We start from the raw sequence: 16,680 nt of genomic DNA on the forward strand, positions 1-16,680 counted from the left end.
GAATTTTCTCCAGAACTCAGTTAATCCTGTTATCTAAAACCACATCGAAGTCTAGTGGCAGCAGAATAATAGCAGTTATGCCTTTTTGAAACAGCAATAAATACAGAATCAGAAGCTCACGCTGCTCAGAGAGAGCGAGCAAGTACTATACGCATACTATAGAGTATATCTATAGTACTATAGAGTATACTCTATAGTACTATACTATAGAGTTACAGTACTTGCTCGCTCTCTCTAACTTTCCCTTCTAAGAGCTCAATTAAAACTTTTTCTTCTACTGGTAGAAATTGCATTCCTTCACGCTCGCTACCAAATTCGCCATATTCTGGCATTGACGATTCAGGGAATGAAGGTTTATAGAAAAAAAAGCATAAACTTAACTGGTTAGTCAAAAAAATATAAATCCCTACAATACCATTAATTAATAGTTCGTTTATGTAGCGATAAAGTCTAATGCAAAGTTATTATATTTAGAAACAACCCCGTGACTTTGCGTTAATTTTAATACTAAAGTTGAGGTGAAATTTTCTCAAGTTAAAAGAATACCTTACCTTTTGTACACTGCAATGTTAATGTAAACAAATAATTAAAAAAATATTTCTTCTGATTGGGATTTATTGAAAACAGATTTTCCACAATGCTATAGTTGCTGATACTTTCGATTTGATTTAAGACATAGTATTTACATTTATCGTTGAATTACAATTTCTGCACATTTCAGGTGATGCATAATAAATAAATATAAATATATAGTGTAACACACAATTCATAGACAACTGCTGGAAAGAAATAACAAGCAGTAGAGATATTACTTACCACTACTAATATCATTTAAAGCACTTCTGATTTCCAGCTATACACTTTTGTTTCTTGTTTTGGATCGTACTAAAAGGATATTTTTAGATTCTCAAATGAAATTTTCATTTATATCTATCGGCTTGTCACTATTTTTGCTGAGAATGAGAATGGGACACATGTTTTATTACACTGATTTTCCTTTATTGCATGTGTCCTCACCATATACGTAGAAGAAGGATAAAAGATGAATATCATTGAGCTTCATCCTCTCCGTCTTCCGTCATCGTACACCGACCGAATAGGAGACTTCAATCAAAACGAATGCACAATATTCGCAATATGTGGATGGTCCTACTGGAAACAGAGATTAAAACTATTGTGCATGCATCATTTTTAAAAAATCAGAACTAATGCATAGTTAACTAACTAGCTGTGTAGAAACATTAGGTTAATTGGAAGCAGGAGAAGTGAAAAATGAGCAACGCCTTCGCCGGAAACCGAACCACGGATCTCTGGAATACGCGCCCAGCGTGCTGACCGCTACGCTACGAAGGCATGCTAAGAAGGCTGGAAAAATGCCTTATATACTCCCCCTTTTAAAGGGCTAATGGGGTTTAGGGGACTCAATCGCCAAATCCTGGGTGAAGAGAATCATCATCCACCACCCTTTTATTTCGGGCGCCACTGTAGACACATTAGGTTATTTCGAAGCAGGAGAGATGAAAAATGAGCAACGCCCCGGGAATCGAACCACGGACCTCTGGAATACGCGCTCAGCGTGCTGACCACTACATTACGAAGGCATGCTTAGAAGGAGAGAGAAATACCTTATAGCTGTACAGCAATATATTCGTATTTTTACTTCCTTGTACGAAGTAAAAAGGAAGTATTGTAATCCCGAAAAGTTTCAGGCAGCATATTTCAATGAAAATATCCATTTTGACCACTATCGAATGCAATTTAATGATGTTTTTGCGCGATATCTGTACGTAAGGACAGAATAAAAGACTTGTTTCTTCCAAAAAAATTATAAAACTGCTTTAAAATTAATTCTGAAGAGAATTTTTCTTGGCGTTTGTACGAACGTATCTCGCATAAATCAAAAACGAGTAGCCTCAGAACGTTGAAAGTTTGTATATAGGACTGCTATAACATGTAGATGTTCACCTCGTATTTTGGTTGCAATCGGCCGCACCAAACGTATATAAATATATTTATGTATTTATATGTATTTATATAATTTATATACACTCTGTTACCCGGCTCAGTTTCTTTACTCTTATATGTTTGTAAATTGTACATTTTTTGCTTTAAAAATGATTGAATTATGTTGTTCTTATCTTCCGGTTGAGGTTTTTATGCCTTTAGTAAATCTGTATGCAATATTTTTAGAATTATCAAGAATTTTAAAATTGTTTAAGTGCCGCTAAGCCTAATAATATTTTTGATGGCGGCCATTGCTCTTGTTTACATTTGAAACAGCAGGATAGCGGATTTGTTGCCAATCTACAATCTAGAGAAACTTAGCTTCGCAGCAACAAAGATAACTCCTTCATTTATTATTTAAATCATGCTTAATCCTTTCTGGAATTTTTTCGCGGAAATAAGCGTTTAAGATTTACTCCGTAATTTTTAATACAGATATTTTGAGTTTTTATGTATTTTTGCCTTGTCGCGAAGTGAAAAACTGAATTAATTGAATGAGAAATACTCAATCGTCTGTGAAAAACTGTTTCTTTTTTGTTTTGTTTGCTGAATTTCTTTTATACATAGTTCTAGCTTTATTATAGTATTTGAATAGAGCATGTGGCAACGATTAGATAATTCTTTAAATGATATAAATTTGGTGCATTCTGAGTTATAATATGAACGAAATATAATACTGTTAAGTAAACCTAGCGCCAGAGTGTCGCTATGGTAAACAAAGTGAATTTTAAAGAATGCATTTATTCTATTGTGGTTTATGCGCTGTCGGCGAAGTAGGTTTAATTCAATCTAATAAGTTTAAATGAAATGCAAGAAAAAATGCGTATAATTTAATATTCCGTACAATCAAGTCATGTGGTGTACACATCAGATTTTTTGGACTTGTTTACTGGTTAGATGTAATGGTATACCACTCCTTTATCTTTAAAATTTATCATACATCATACAGATATGATATCCTGTTCTCCAATAATATAATGTTCAATTCATAATATCGTCGAACTTTGTGTAGGTTAAGTTGCTGAAGACTTCGTAGGTTACGTTTATTCTTGTTCACGGGTGATTGAGTAGGTCAGGTAATTTATGAAAGTCATCCCGTTTATTAATTTTTAATATCCATCAGAGAGTTACATTATGTTAATGGCTGGAATTAGGCTAATTGTTTATTTATTCATTATGTAATTGTGTTACTTACCTATTTTGTTAAGGTATGAATTCTGTAATAAATCACAAACAATTTAGTACACATGAGCACTGAATCACATAGAATGCAATAAGAATTAAATCGTTGCTGAAGTATGGTATGTGATATATATATATCAGTGAAGAATAAATATTTATCTTTTACATAACTAAATTATTTTATTAGTACATTTTGAAAATGGTACGCTAAAGAAGCGTTCTATGAGCAATTAGCTTTCTGTAAGAAGTGCACATACAAAAGATTACCGTAATAAAAGCACGTATTAAGCATTGTTATAATAAAATTTACTAGTTCAAGCTTTACTAGGAGAGAAACAGCATGTAACGAACTTTTAAATATAATAGAGAAGGAAAGGGAAAAAAAGGTAGTCGCTATAGTTTTACATGCGAAGATACTGATTGCAATGTGTTTATATCACATTGCATGCATTATGTAAATTACAATTTTCCCCCGTAATTGGGAGTAATTTTATGTCGCAAAAGCTAATTTCTGTTTTAGAACAATATACAAATTCAATACAAATTTATTTTGTGTTTCTTTTTCTGAATACGTAAGTAAAAATGCGACACGAAGCTTCAAGGAGATCCATCACTTCCACCAGCGATACCCCAAGCCAAACACCAATAAAGCCACCAATGTAACTGAAAAGTTCGACATCCTACAAATAAAAACATCAGAAGCTAATTAATTACAATAAATTAAATATCAGAAGCTAATTAATTACAATAAATTAAATATCAGAAGTTAATTTGTTACATTAATTTGCTCAGAAGTTCTTAATTATTTATAGCTAGAAGTAATCAGGAAACTAAAATAAAGAAAGATACCACAATCCGGTAGGATCAAAAACGCCATTATCATGTGTAAGTGGGCATATAACATGAGCAATCAACATTAGAGACTTGAGAAATGTTCATTAAAATATGAGTAAAATATTCATAATTTCTATATTAGTAATCAGGAAAATGTGCATAAGTTATTTTTTACATAAAAGGCTTATTTATACCTTTAATTAGTCTCGAAACGCGGTTTTGTCTTTAATCACAACAAATGCGTCATTCCGCTTTTCATTCGAACCTGTTGATATTCGGCAAAATGTGAGATTATACTCTTTCAAATTGAGTTGGTCTCTGTTGCAGATTAACAAACCAAGCTATCTAAAAGCAGTAGATGCAGTTCTTAAGAATTTTTTTTTAAACTTTTGAATCGGAAATTCATTATCTATCTAATTATTCAGTATTTTCATAGAATCACATTATATATTTTTACTTCATATGGGCGTTACACCAAATAGTCTCGAAACGACATTTTACATCGAATCACTAACGTGTTGAATCAACAAACGTGTTGAATCACTTTTCAAACTGTTGCCACCAAATATTATCTCCCTGTATTATATTTAAAGAAATTAAATAATGAAGAATCCGCATGAATATATGTATGTTTCCCGCACTGTAAAACCATAACGGTTCATAGGAGCTATCAAACTCTGAATAACGTAATCCTCCACCCCAAGCCAAACACCAATAAAGCCACCAATGTAACTTTATTAACAGCTGGAAGCCCAAATTTTAAACTTCGAATTTTTTTATTATCTATTTAATATTTTGTAAAATGTTAACGAATTTTTTATTAAAAAATCAACGATTTCAAAACGAGGGGCGACACTGTACGGAATAAATCATTTGCTAGTGCGTTAGAATGCCTTTCGAAGTCATAAAGATATGTTGTTTTTAAATATTTTGAGTACAAAGGGTCGTTAGCCCAAATGCTTTCGAAACGTATATATGTATGTAATAATAAAATTCCATAGTCAAATTACACTTAAATTTCTAACTGTATGTTCTTTTCATCTTTTAATGGCGACGTTCTCTTATTTGAAAGTACGTGGAATTAAATCCACAGCCCCGTAGTCAAGTTGTTTTTCCCGCTTTTTCTACAAGTACAGTTGTAGAATGTTCGGGAAATATTTAAGGCGAACTGGAATGGCTGACGAGGCTGACGTCATTTCTTGGAAGCTCCGCCTTTCCAGAGGCTAAAGAAGGACTCGCAAAAGGAATATCGAGGCTTTTTCTTAAATGTCACGATGCAGTAAACTTCATACAAAAAGTCATTAGCAATTCTTTTTTATTTACTCCGAATATCTGATTTTGTAACTGCTATTTCTCCTGAATAATAATAAATGGATCCTGTTTTCTAAACTTATCGTCTGATAATTTAAGCTACGACTGCATTTATATTTCTTCAGCAATCTATTTATTTCGGACCAAAGCTGGTACATCATGTGTATGTAAATGAAAAAAACATTCCTTTGTGCACAATATAAAATCTGAAAGCTTTCAGAATTTTTTTGCTTTTTAATTATTTATTTCATATTTGTAAATTTTTAATGATTTTTTTATTAACAAACTCAACGATTTGAAAGCGAGCAGTGGCAACACTATACAGAATAAAACATTTTTACCTCTGCGCTAGATAGTTTATCAGAAATACTAGAGATGTGCCTTTTTAAATATTTCGTGGCTTTACTTGTGGGGATTTATTTAATTTAATTAGCAGTTACTTTTATTTTAAAGTAACCTTTCTAACGCTCTTGCTTTAAACTCACGATTTCTTGCCATGCGTTAGCGTGCGTGTATACAAATGAGTTAGAAGGATGTTAGCATTTAAGTGTAGTTTCTGGAAGGAGAATTAAGGAGAGAGTGTTCTGCCTGAAGACCACGTTTCTATCTTTAATTTACTAGCGATTAGATTTCCATTGCGTTGAGAGCTTCTTGCCGTTAGGTTTGTTTACGTCCACTCTTACGAGTCAGAGAGCCTGAGTGCGTGTTAAGTAACCTGGTAAATGCTATTAAGCTAATTTAATTCTATTTAATTTTAATTTACTTGTTACCTTTTGTGTTAAGCCAGAAATGTTGGCTTCTGTAAGCACGAGTAGACCCATCTGTGAATAATAATTGATTTAATAGTGGGTTATTTAAGACCTTCTCTGGACTTTTGTCATATTTATGACTTATGAATAATTCCCTACACAGTCAATCTTAGAAAACCTTTTCGGCGAATGCTCAGATTTTTTTTTCTTTCCAAAGTGGCAATTTTTCCAGAAGGACTATTAATTTCGTTTTGCCATTTTGCGTTGATTCACTACAAGCGTTGTTTCACTTTTCAAATTGTGCCACCAAATATTATTGCCCTGTATTTTATTTAAAGAAATTAAATCATGAAGAATCTGCATAAATGTATGTATGTTTCTCGCATTGTGATAATAGAACGGTACCTAGAGCCATCAAATTTTGAATAACGTAATCTTCCATAGAATATGGGCAACTGGAAGCCCAAATTTGAAATTTGGAATTTGTTTTATTATCGATATCATATTTCGTAAAACTTAAGCGAATTTTTGATTAACAAACTCACGGATTTTATAGCTAGCAATGGCAATGCCCCTTTGGACGTAATTTAAAATCTGAAATCTTTCAGATTTTTTTTCATTTTTATTTATTTATTCATTTTTTCTTCGGAATAGGAAATTATAAGAGAAACAAACGGAAATTTCTAAGTTTATACTTCCTACTTTTGCCTTTCGAAGTAAACCAGGATTAGTAAAATTTTTTTTGGCTGATATCCTTCGATTTGAATGAACAAATTCACTATCTGCAGACATGATTTTATTAGCGCCTGGGCAGATGGTAAGCGACGAACTATTATAATTTACACATTTCTAATACTTTTAGATATGAAAATTTAGCATCTAGATAATAAAAGATGTTTAGGAGGAAGGGGAAAAAGTCACATTTTCTTACTCTATATTGTGGCTTATGCTGGAGACGAATAATTTCTGTATCATCTAAATAGATTTCCACGCTGATATGGCCCCTGGAAATATAGAACACAAATTTTAGGCGTCAGAAATTATAAAGCAAAAGTGATTTTTAAATTAATATAAACAATCAAAATGATTAATAAAAGTAATATAAATATCCACACTTTATTTTCAAGGGTTGTAGCACTTACCATTAAATGCTTTCGGCGCCATCGGCTCTAGTTCCAGCTGAAAACGTTCAGTGGTATAAAACAAAGAGCAGATTCTTATCACTAAAAATAACCACTATCCTGATGTATCGTTTCCGCAGAGCAATATATTATTTCGGCACATCTAACTAACAAAAAAGTAATCTAACTCGAACAGTGTCTCTTTGTTTCCCGCGTAACGCGGTAGGGATTAAGAGTCGTTGAAAAAGAGTCTCCTCTGATGAATGCGCAAGAATATTTGATTCGATATGGTTTGAAAGACATGGAGCGTAACCAAAGAAGAACTCTTGAAGAGCAAGCTTAGGATAACCAAAATATTTCGGCTTTGATGCCAAAAGAATGAAGAAATTATGATATGATGATATATGACAAATTTCTTCATGCCGGTCGAACAGATAATAACTATTTCTTAAAGTTCTGGATTCAAATGTTCACACAGTTTGACAGTTTTAGGACTTTTAATGGTTAGATCTGAGACAAATTACAAAATTAATTTTAAATTTCATTTATTATCTTCAGAAAATATTCTCACTAGAACCTGATTTTTTAAAACTGCAGGCAAAGGCAACTTTGTTACAAAGGCCTTATCCTTTTTTCGATAGTTTTCCTCGAAGTAACTATCATTTATGGTTCTTATACAAAATGCCTCTTGGAATAATCTAATAATTTAATCAGTTTAAATCTTTTGAAATAAAATATGTATTTCATCTTTCATACTTTTTTCTTTATGTATTGCTACATTCTAAACGTGTTCTCATTTTCTCGAAATCGTTGTATAAATGTAAGTTTAATTCATTCATAATTCAAATTTATTATATATTTTATTAATTAAGTTATCCTTCCCTACATATAATAAAAGAAAGAGTCTGTCTGTGTGTGTGTCTTTCGTTCGTGCTGCGCGTAAGCTAATAAACCCACGGCTATGAAATTTGGTACAAAGGTGCATCTAGACAACAGCCAGTGCACCGCGAAGCTATTTTTTCGAAATTTGAATTCGAATTTTTTTATTTTATGTTTTGTGACGAAATCGCGTCATTTTGAGACATAATGGGCTATAGGAAAGCGAGATTTTACTCTACGCACTCCATTTTCACATCGTCATGAAACGCAGGCACTTAGCTATTTTACGAACTTAAAATAAATTTCGTGTTTCAATAAATCGATTAAATGCGAATTTATTTAATAAAGGGAATTTAACACCTTTTCAACGGGATTTTTTCTAAAAAAGTTTAATTTTAAAAATGTACAGTTTACTTTTCTTTGATTTTTGGACACGTTAAACTTTCGTCCTTGCGACTGCTTTTACAAAAAGAATTTTGGAAAAATGATAATATTTTGTATTTTTAAAATTTTTTTTAATGAAGCTTCCGAGTACACTTCTCACATCTCACATCTTTAAAAATGTGATTTTGGCAACAATTTTCCTTTCTTATTGTTGTTCACTGATTTTTGAGGAAATCGCATCATTTTGAATGGTTTCATTCTTTTAGAAATATGGGTTTGGGCAAGAAATTTTCATCGTATTTCTTATTCCACTGTTTTTAAGAGATTGGCATATTTCATTGTCATTTATATATATATAATATAGCAGCTTCGCTGCCAGCCTTCATCTGGCTTTTAAATGTACCGGAAAAATGTCTGAAGGGAACACCAAATGTTAAATTTTAAAACTGCGCAGAATTTTACTCTGCAGAACAACTTCATAAAAAAAGTTATTACGAATAACAAAATTACAATGAAATAAGCAATATCCCTTAATACAAATATTAATCATCCTAATAAACAAATTAACAACTTCCCTTTGCAAAATCTTAAGAACTCAAATGGTATACACGACGTTAAGAACTTTGTTTCCTAATAAAAATCACTCAAAAATTTTCAGTGTCTTAAACAGTGAAATGAGCAATAAATAACATAAAAGAATACAAAAAAACAAAAAATTCTGAAAAGCAAAGTATAATTAATGATATTTTATCTTATATTTTTTAAAGAAAAAAATTACACAATGAAATAAGCTATATCCCTTAATACAAATATTAAGGTGTCCGCCGATAACATCGCGGCAAAAACATCGCAGACGAAAACGTCGCGGAGAAAACAACGCAAGGCGAAAACGTCGTGCTACAAAACATCGTAAGAGAAAACATAGCAAAGAGAAAACATCGCAGTTCTAAAACATCGTGGTACAAAACATCGCCGTCGAAAATAAAGCGGTTCAAAAACTTCGCAGTTTAAAAACATCGTCGTCGAAAATATCGTGGCAAAAAATAAAGTATCTACAAATCATCGCATGACGATAACATCGCAAATATACTTTTTTTCAGGTTTTAATAATTGTAAGTGGATATTCCCATAATGTTTTGTGAGCGCAAGGTGTAAAGAAGGATAATTTTTAATTTACATTTTTTTATTAACTAATAAATTTTTGCTGAATAAGTAAGAAGGAAACTTAAGCATAGAAAATTAAATGCAACTTATAGATTATACTTTTCATGAAAAATTACCATTAAAACTTTATAAAAAATGATTTATTAATGGCCTTTGTTAGTTAACAATGTCGGTTTAAAATTCTATTAAGTGCTATAAGTTGCATTAATTTTCTATGCTTAAGTTTCCTTTTTATTTTCTCAGCAAAAATTTATTAATTAATAAAAAATATGGAAGTAAAAATTATCCTTCTTTCCATCTTGCGCTCACAAATCATTATGGGAATATCCATTTACAGTTATTAAAGCATGTCTGTAAAAAGCATGTCTGCGATGTTATCGTCATGCGATGATTTGTAGATACTTTATTTTTTACCACGATATTTTCGACGACGATGTTTTTAAACTGCGATGTTTTTGAACCGCTTTATTTTGGACGACGATGTTTTGTACCACGATGTTTTAGAACTGCGATTTTTTCTCTTTGCTTTTGTTTTCCCCTGCGATGTTTTGTAGCACGACGTTTTCGCCTTGCGTTGTTTTCTCCGCGAAGTTTTCGTCTGCGATGTTTTTGCCGCGATGTTTTCGGCTGTAACCAATATTAATTATCGTAATAAAAAATTAACCAACTTTCCGTTGAAGAAAAAAAATCATGCAAAACGTTACAGTACCTTACAAACAGTGAAATAAGCAAAAAATAACGTGAAAGCAACTCAAAAAACAAAAAATTCCACGCAGAATTTTACTCAAATCAAAAGATTCTCATTTTCGAGTGATGTATCGAGTTTCAAGTGTAATAATCCTACAATCATGGCTATGCAGTTTACCAATTTACAAACTGATGATTTGCTAAACGCTGGCAGTGGTCAATGAACTTTCCAACGTCTAACTTTTGAATAAAGACATGAAAATTACAATACGAATGGTCTTACTTCTAATTTAAATTTTTAAAGCATAAACTCTCTCTCTTTAAATCTTATTTAATCTTAACATATTTAGCATACATAAAATAACATGTATTGAAATCCTTTATATATGTTTACAATTTTACATATTTTAAACATATTGAAACATCTGGAGACCTCCTGAAACTGAAGACTTAGAGAAGATGGTAGGTTTTCTCTTGTGCAAATCATGTTAATTAACAATTAAAGAATATGAAAGTCTAGAATTCCTCTGACTTTGTTGCTGTTTTATAATTTTGAACTGATACGATTGTCTGGATCGTTTAGAATTTATTTAACTGAATGTCTAGGGGTCTTATGATTTTTTCCGACAGTTATTTGTTACTTATACATTTAATAAAATATAAATAGGATTTTTATTATTTTTACTAAGTTATTAATACCAAATTTTTAGAATTAATTCTTTTAAAAAACAATGATATATAAAAACATGAAAAAGAGAAAAGAATTGTAATTACTATTTAATTTACAGAAAGTTGTTCAATTTTCAACAGATATATAAAATGGAAGAAGCTCAGTTTTAGAAAGAACTCAATTTTTGACTGGATATGACAATTTTATTAGCTATTTAAAGCGATATGGACTTGCTTTAAGTACTTTGTGCAGTAGCGATAGCGGCGATGAAGATGTAAAGCATATTCTTCTTGAGTGAGCTCATCATGTCCAGTAGAAGTTATTTCTGGCAACTTTGATGCGCTTGTCTGTATCTTGGCCACCAATTCCTTCTGAACTTTTTTCAAACTAAAGAGACAGTTTCTGCTTTTTAGGATTTCATTCTCAATTTAGATTATTGAGTTCTCTTTATTTTTAGCCCAAAGGAGCGTTAGTGTGTGCGTGTGTGATTATGGCAAAGCCTCGAGGGCTATCTGCCTAAGGTGAAGGATGCCTTCGTGGAGGACTTTCTAAGGGAAACTGGCTCGTATACACGTTACACACAAAGAAGCGTTAGCTCAGAAGGACTATAAATTTCGTTTTGGCATTTTGCGTCGATTCACTATAAATGGCGAATCACTTTTGAAATTTTTGCCACCAAATATTAGAGCCCTGTATTATATTTAAAGAAATCAAATAATGAAAATCTGCATGAACGTATGTGTGTTATATTAAAGATCATTATTTTATGTTAATTACAACTCATATTTTATTTAAATTTATTTAATATAAATTAAATAAATGTGTAGTTTAAGTTAGAACAGTTTTTTGTTAGAAAAATGAAAAATACTATTTTTATTTAATATTAGTTCAATAAAAATAAAGATAACACAATATATTTAGTTTTATATCTTAATTTTAAAAAGTTTTAAAGTTGAATTCATTTTGTAATTTTCTCAGGAAAATGTTTAATTTTCTAGGAATATACATAGAAATAAATATTATAATGAAAGAATGCGAGCTCTGTCACATACAATAATATAATAAGTACGTTTGATAAATTTTGTAAACAAAACATTGACCTACAGAAAAATGTCCGGTTAGTTAAAAATCAATTATATTAATAATGGAAAAATATTACTATGATTAGAGCGAATAGATTGTGTAAAAAGGTTTCCACGTTAATTTCACAAATTTACTTGCATGTGGTTGTAATAATGCCATTTCCATGAATTTCTACATATTTAAATACAACTACTAGTATATATAGAAACTACATTGCAGTAAAATTCCTATAGAAAAAAATTAACTTACGATTCTTCCATAGTTTCTGTAGGATCATTCTGAAAAACAAATGCAATTTTCATAAATACGTATTTAAAAATAATGAAAATATTTATATACTGGACCTTTTTCTTATGCAATTTTTAATCACAAAATGCCCGGAAAAAGAAATAAAAGAAATTCGTTTTCATTATTGAATTTTATGCAAATTTAATAATTAGAATTCTACTATATTAAGATACTGCCTACTACTTATTTTATTTTATTGACTTCCCTTTGCCTTTTACGCATTTTATCCAAATTTTCTTGCATGCTATATATAAGTAAACGTCAACAAATATATGTTTCTAAGCTTCAGGAAGCAATAACTGCAATTTTCTGTTTAAAATTTCGTATTATTTGATAACTTCAATAGACACGGATAATTAGCATACGAAGTGACCCAAAGTCTAGTAAACGTTTAAAATAATTGTATTTTCGTAAATATGTAATACCTGGCAGAGTTATAATTAGCACAGTAACGTATAGATTTAAGAATTTGTTTTAAATTGTAATGTAGACGTTTAGTTAAAATGTTTAGACTCTGGCATTGCACCAGGTAGATTGTTACAAATTGTCAACTATTAAAAACGTTTCAAAGAAGAAAATCTACTAAAGCTCTCTACATAACCTTTCAAATCAAGCATCTTTTGTGAAACTGCATTGAGAGAACAAAGCAGTGCAACTCTGCAAGCTTTACATCAACTCAAAGTAATGAAACGTGCCGAAGGGTCAATGAATCCCGTAGAATTGAAAAAAAAAAACTAATTAGAAGTTTGAGACAGTTGCTTTCTTGTAGAATATCTCACGAGCAGAAGATCTGTAACTGACGTTGCAATTGCAAGACAATTGGACACTGTATAATGCTGTCCATTTGTGGAGAAAAAAGCTGTCTAAATTTGATGTCATATCCTTACGAGATTTATTAAACATTCTGGTTGAAACCGTTATCAGAGCATTAAGACTAATATTTTACTTAATGTTTAGTACAACTAGTGTAATTTTATAAGAAGTCTTTCTAAACTCAGTAGCTTTATGAACTCACTTATTCCATTCTAAACCGTTTTGCTGCAAATAGAGGAATTCGTTAAATAATACTTTAAGAAAATTTAATGTGTACATGATAAAATAAAAAAGACCGGTACTACTTGATTTTTATTATCCCCGTTATCAAAAACCCGTTTTCATTTTCATTACCCCCGTTCTCAAAACGGTGGCAAGATTATCCAAGTTTAAACTATTCTCATATAGTCTGTGGCTGCCATATCTCTCCGATTGCTTTTAACATGACATCAAAAGGCTCATCTTTCCCACAGGATGTAAACCACATGAATTCCGAAAGATATGACTCTAGATGATGTCCGAGCCGGGCACCTTCGTTTTCTTTTTTGTTTCGCCATTTAACAAAGCCCCACAATTTTCAACATTTTTTATTCGAGCACCCGTTGTTGGATCAACAAAATTAAATCTGTGATTTACAATTAAATGGCTGTAACCAAGCTTTTCAAGTTCGTTTATCTTAATGGGACTCATACACCTTAAACCCCTCATGATCTTCGAATATGTGACTATTGCAAGAATTGGGATATTTTATTTATTTTAAAAGCAATTACTTCCAACTTTTTACAGCTGACTACATGATATAGCTGCTTTGGAAATTAGTAACCAGAAAGTTTGTGTTGCCACAAATATTTTTGTAATTTAATCCTCTTTGTGACAAAATATTTCGGCATGTTTCCACCTTGCGCGCATGATATTTTAAAAATGGCTAATGGCACATACTTAAAATTTGATGGAATTCTTTATATGGGCACTATTTTCTAACTGAACCAACAATCTGATGAATATTTTAATACTGAAAAATTTTATGGACGAAAACATTACAATTTTTTTTAATAAAATACATTTTATAAACTCAACTCCAAATAAAATAAAAATTTAACATGAAATTTTTAGAATTTTAGGTTCACAGTAGTTTCCAGATGTTATAAAAGCTATATATTAAATATGGAATTAAATTATGAAACAGAATGTTTTAAACGGTGCAAGTTGAAAACATGACGAAAAATGTTGTCACAAAGCGGATTAAATTATAAAAATATTTGTGGCAACACAAACTTTCTGATTATTATTTCAGAAAGCAGCTATATTATGTAGTCAGCTGTAAAAAAATAGCAGTAATTGCTTTTGAAATAAATAAGTTAATCCCAATTCTTGCAACAGTCACCTTTTCGAACATCTTATGGGTTTTAAGGTGTATGAGTCCCCTTAAAGGCTCACGAGCAATCAGAATATATTTTGGTCCCTTCCACTATGTGACCTACAGTCGTTGATATCTGTATACTGTTTCCCGATTTGAACTTGTAAAAGAAGGTACTAGTCATTTTCATGGCATGACTCTCTCATAATCCACTGCTTTAGAAGTAAGTATTATCTCTGCCAGCGTCGATTTTTTTCCTCGTTCGAACAAACTCTCGTCAGTTTTGACTATATTACTTCAGGTATTTGTTATTTATTGTTGGATTTATATCAGGTATATTTTTGTATTGAATATATTCGTTATCTTTTATTATGTGTCATTTGTTATTAATGTTAATATCATTAATGCATCAAATAAGAGTCGAAAGGGATAGTATTTATGGTTGTCCTTCGTTTAGCTAACATTTTTCACATAATTTGGCGGCTTGTCACCGTGTTAAGTAGTATCAAAAAACCTTTAATTTTATACATTTGGGGTACAAAACTTTATTTTCATAGCACTAGAGCCACAGATTACTCGGTGGTCTGTTCAGATTCGGAAAGGTTCGTACGGGTACTGTCAAGTTTGTCTCGGGCTGTGCGATCGCTACATATTTGATACTGAGGGGTGGTTTTGAGGGGTTTTGCTTCCGTTGATCTGCTCAGGGGAACTGAAATTGTCATGGGCTCTTCATTGGAGATCATTTTATGCCTGGTTGCGCTGCCTTGCTTACTTTCAAACCTGACTAAGTTCTTTGTTGCTCAGGATTGACACCGGGGATTGCGCCGCCTTTGATCGCCTCTAGATGTTAAAGTGTTACTCCATGTATGGACTATTGTTTGCATGGGTCAGAATGTTTCTGTCTTCTAGTGCGTTGTATTGATTTAATTAACTTCAGTTGCAAATTCACTGAAATACATTTTTTTAATTCTTATTTTCTTTCATAAAGTCCTGTTCTTATGTCACATGGATTTTCGAAGCTGTTAGTCTTGTGTTTAATATTTTCTTCCTTTTGAATTTTATTGAAATTATTTACAGCAGATTGAAGCTGCAAACCTTCGTCTCGAAATTCCCGTAATAAATTACCATGAATTAAATGCTTCTGCTTTAAAGCTGACGATACCTTCAGTTTAAAAGTTAAATCTTGAAAAGAAGTATGAATAAATCTTAAATGAAGATTCTCGGTATTTTAAGTAAACTAACACACGCCTTATCGATTAATATTCATCTAGTGTAAAATGTAAATAATGGAAAACTTTATCTGAATTTTTTCAGTTTTATTTTATGTTGAAAATATTCGAACCCTAGAGTGGGTGGAAGAAAGGAATAGGCAGTAATCATATTGAAAATAACTTAAATAGTAAAGTTTTGAAAAATAACATTTAGAGTTTCTTTAAAACGGAACAAAAATTTCAGTTTCATTAGCAAAATTATACTCACTTTTTCTCTCTCATACCTTTCTTGAACGTCAAATATATATTTAAATCTCCTAAAAAATGGATTTAAATTAAAAGTATTAATTGCTTTTAACATGCTTTTCAATCCATTTTTTAAACTATATTCACCAAAATTACATCATAAAATTCTTAAAACATTCCTATAAAATTGTATTTCCTATAACAAAAGTAATCATTAAATACAAGAGAGAACTTCCTTTATCATACTACTACTGACTTATATTTTGACATTTTTATTCCCTGTCTGGCAGATTAATTGAGGTAAAAGTTAAAAGGTTAACCTGACGAAAGAAACATAAATATTTTATACAATTTCTGCAGTTGCTGCTTGGGCAAAAATTTCAAACAGCCCAGAAAGCGCTTTACGATTTTTAATCCTAATGCATTTATTGAATCTGGTAAGTTGTTCAGTAAAGAAAGACACAAGTTTTCCCAAAAATATCCCAGCAGTGCCCGAATAGATACAGCTAAAGTTACTTCGACCCAGTTCTGTTTCTGACTATTGCCCGGCATAACTGCATGAAGGTTCTATGATCTCAAATACAGTGGATGGACAAAAATATGGAAACACCTTGTGAAATGCATGTTTGAAATGAAAGATTGATTTTAATGAAATATGTAGGTGGCCCTGGCGTTTTTGACTACTGACGCCACCTAT

At 31.4% G+C, this 16,680-nt stretch overlaps 1 protein-coding gene across 2 annotated transcripts in view; it reads right to left on the reverse strand.

The window, feature by feature from the left end:
* Positions 1–3,340: 3,340 nt before the first annotated feature.
* LOC118194155 (acid-sensing ion channel 4-A-like) overlaps positions 3,341–16,680 on the reverse strand; it is a 65,160-nt gene continuing 51,820 nt past the window's right edge. For both annotated transcript variants that reach the window (XM_035365345.2, XM_035365346.2), the window contains exons 10-13: positions 16,006–16,054; positions 12,318–12,346; positions 7,012–7,084; positions 3,341–3,866 (exon numbers count right to left, since the gene is read on the reverse strand). In XM_035365345.2, coding sequence (XP_035221236.1) covers positions 3,732–3,866; positions 7,012–7,084; positions 12,318–12,346; positions 16,006–16,054 — 286 coding nt within the window. In that variant the 3' untranslated portion in view covers positions 3,341–3,731. The remainder of the gene's footprint in view (positions 3,867–7,011; positions 7,085–12,317; positions 12,347–16,005; positions 16,055–16,680) is intronic.

The sequence above is a fragment of the Stegodyphus dumicola genome, chromosome 6 (assembly GCF_044657685.1).
Source record: "Stegodyphus dumicola isolate Sdum_Otavi_A_Nest chromosome 6, ASM4465768v1".
In the NCBI taxonomy this organism is placed as follows: Eukaryota; Metazoa; Arthropoda; class Arachnida; order Araneae; family Eresidae; genus Stegodyphus; species Stegodyphus dumicola.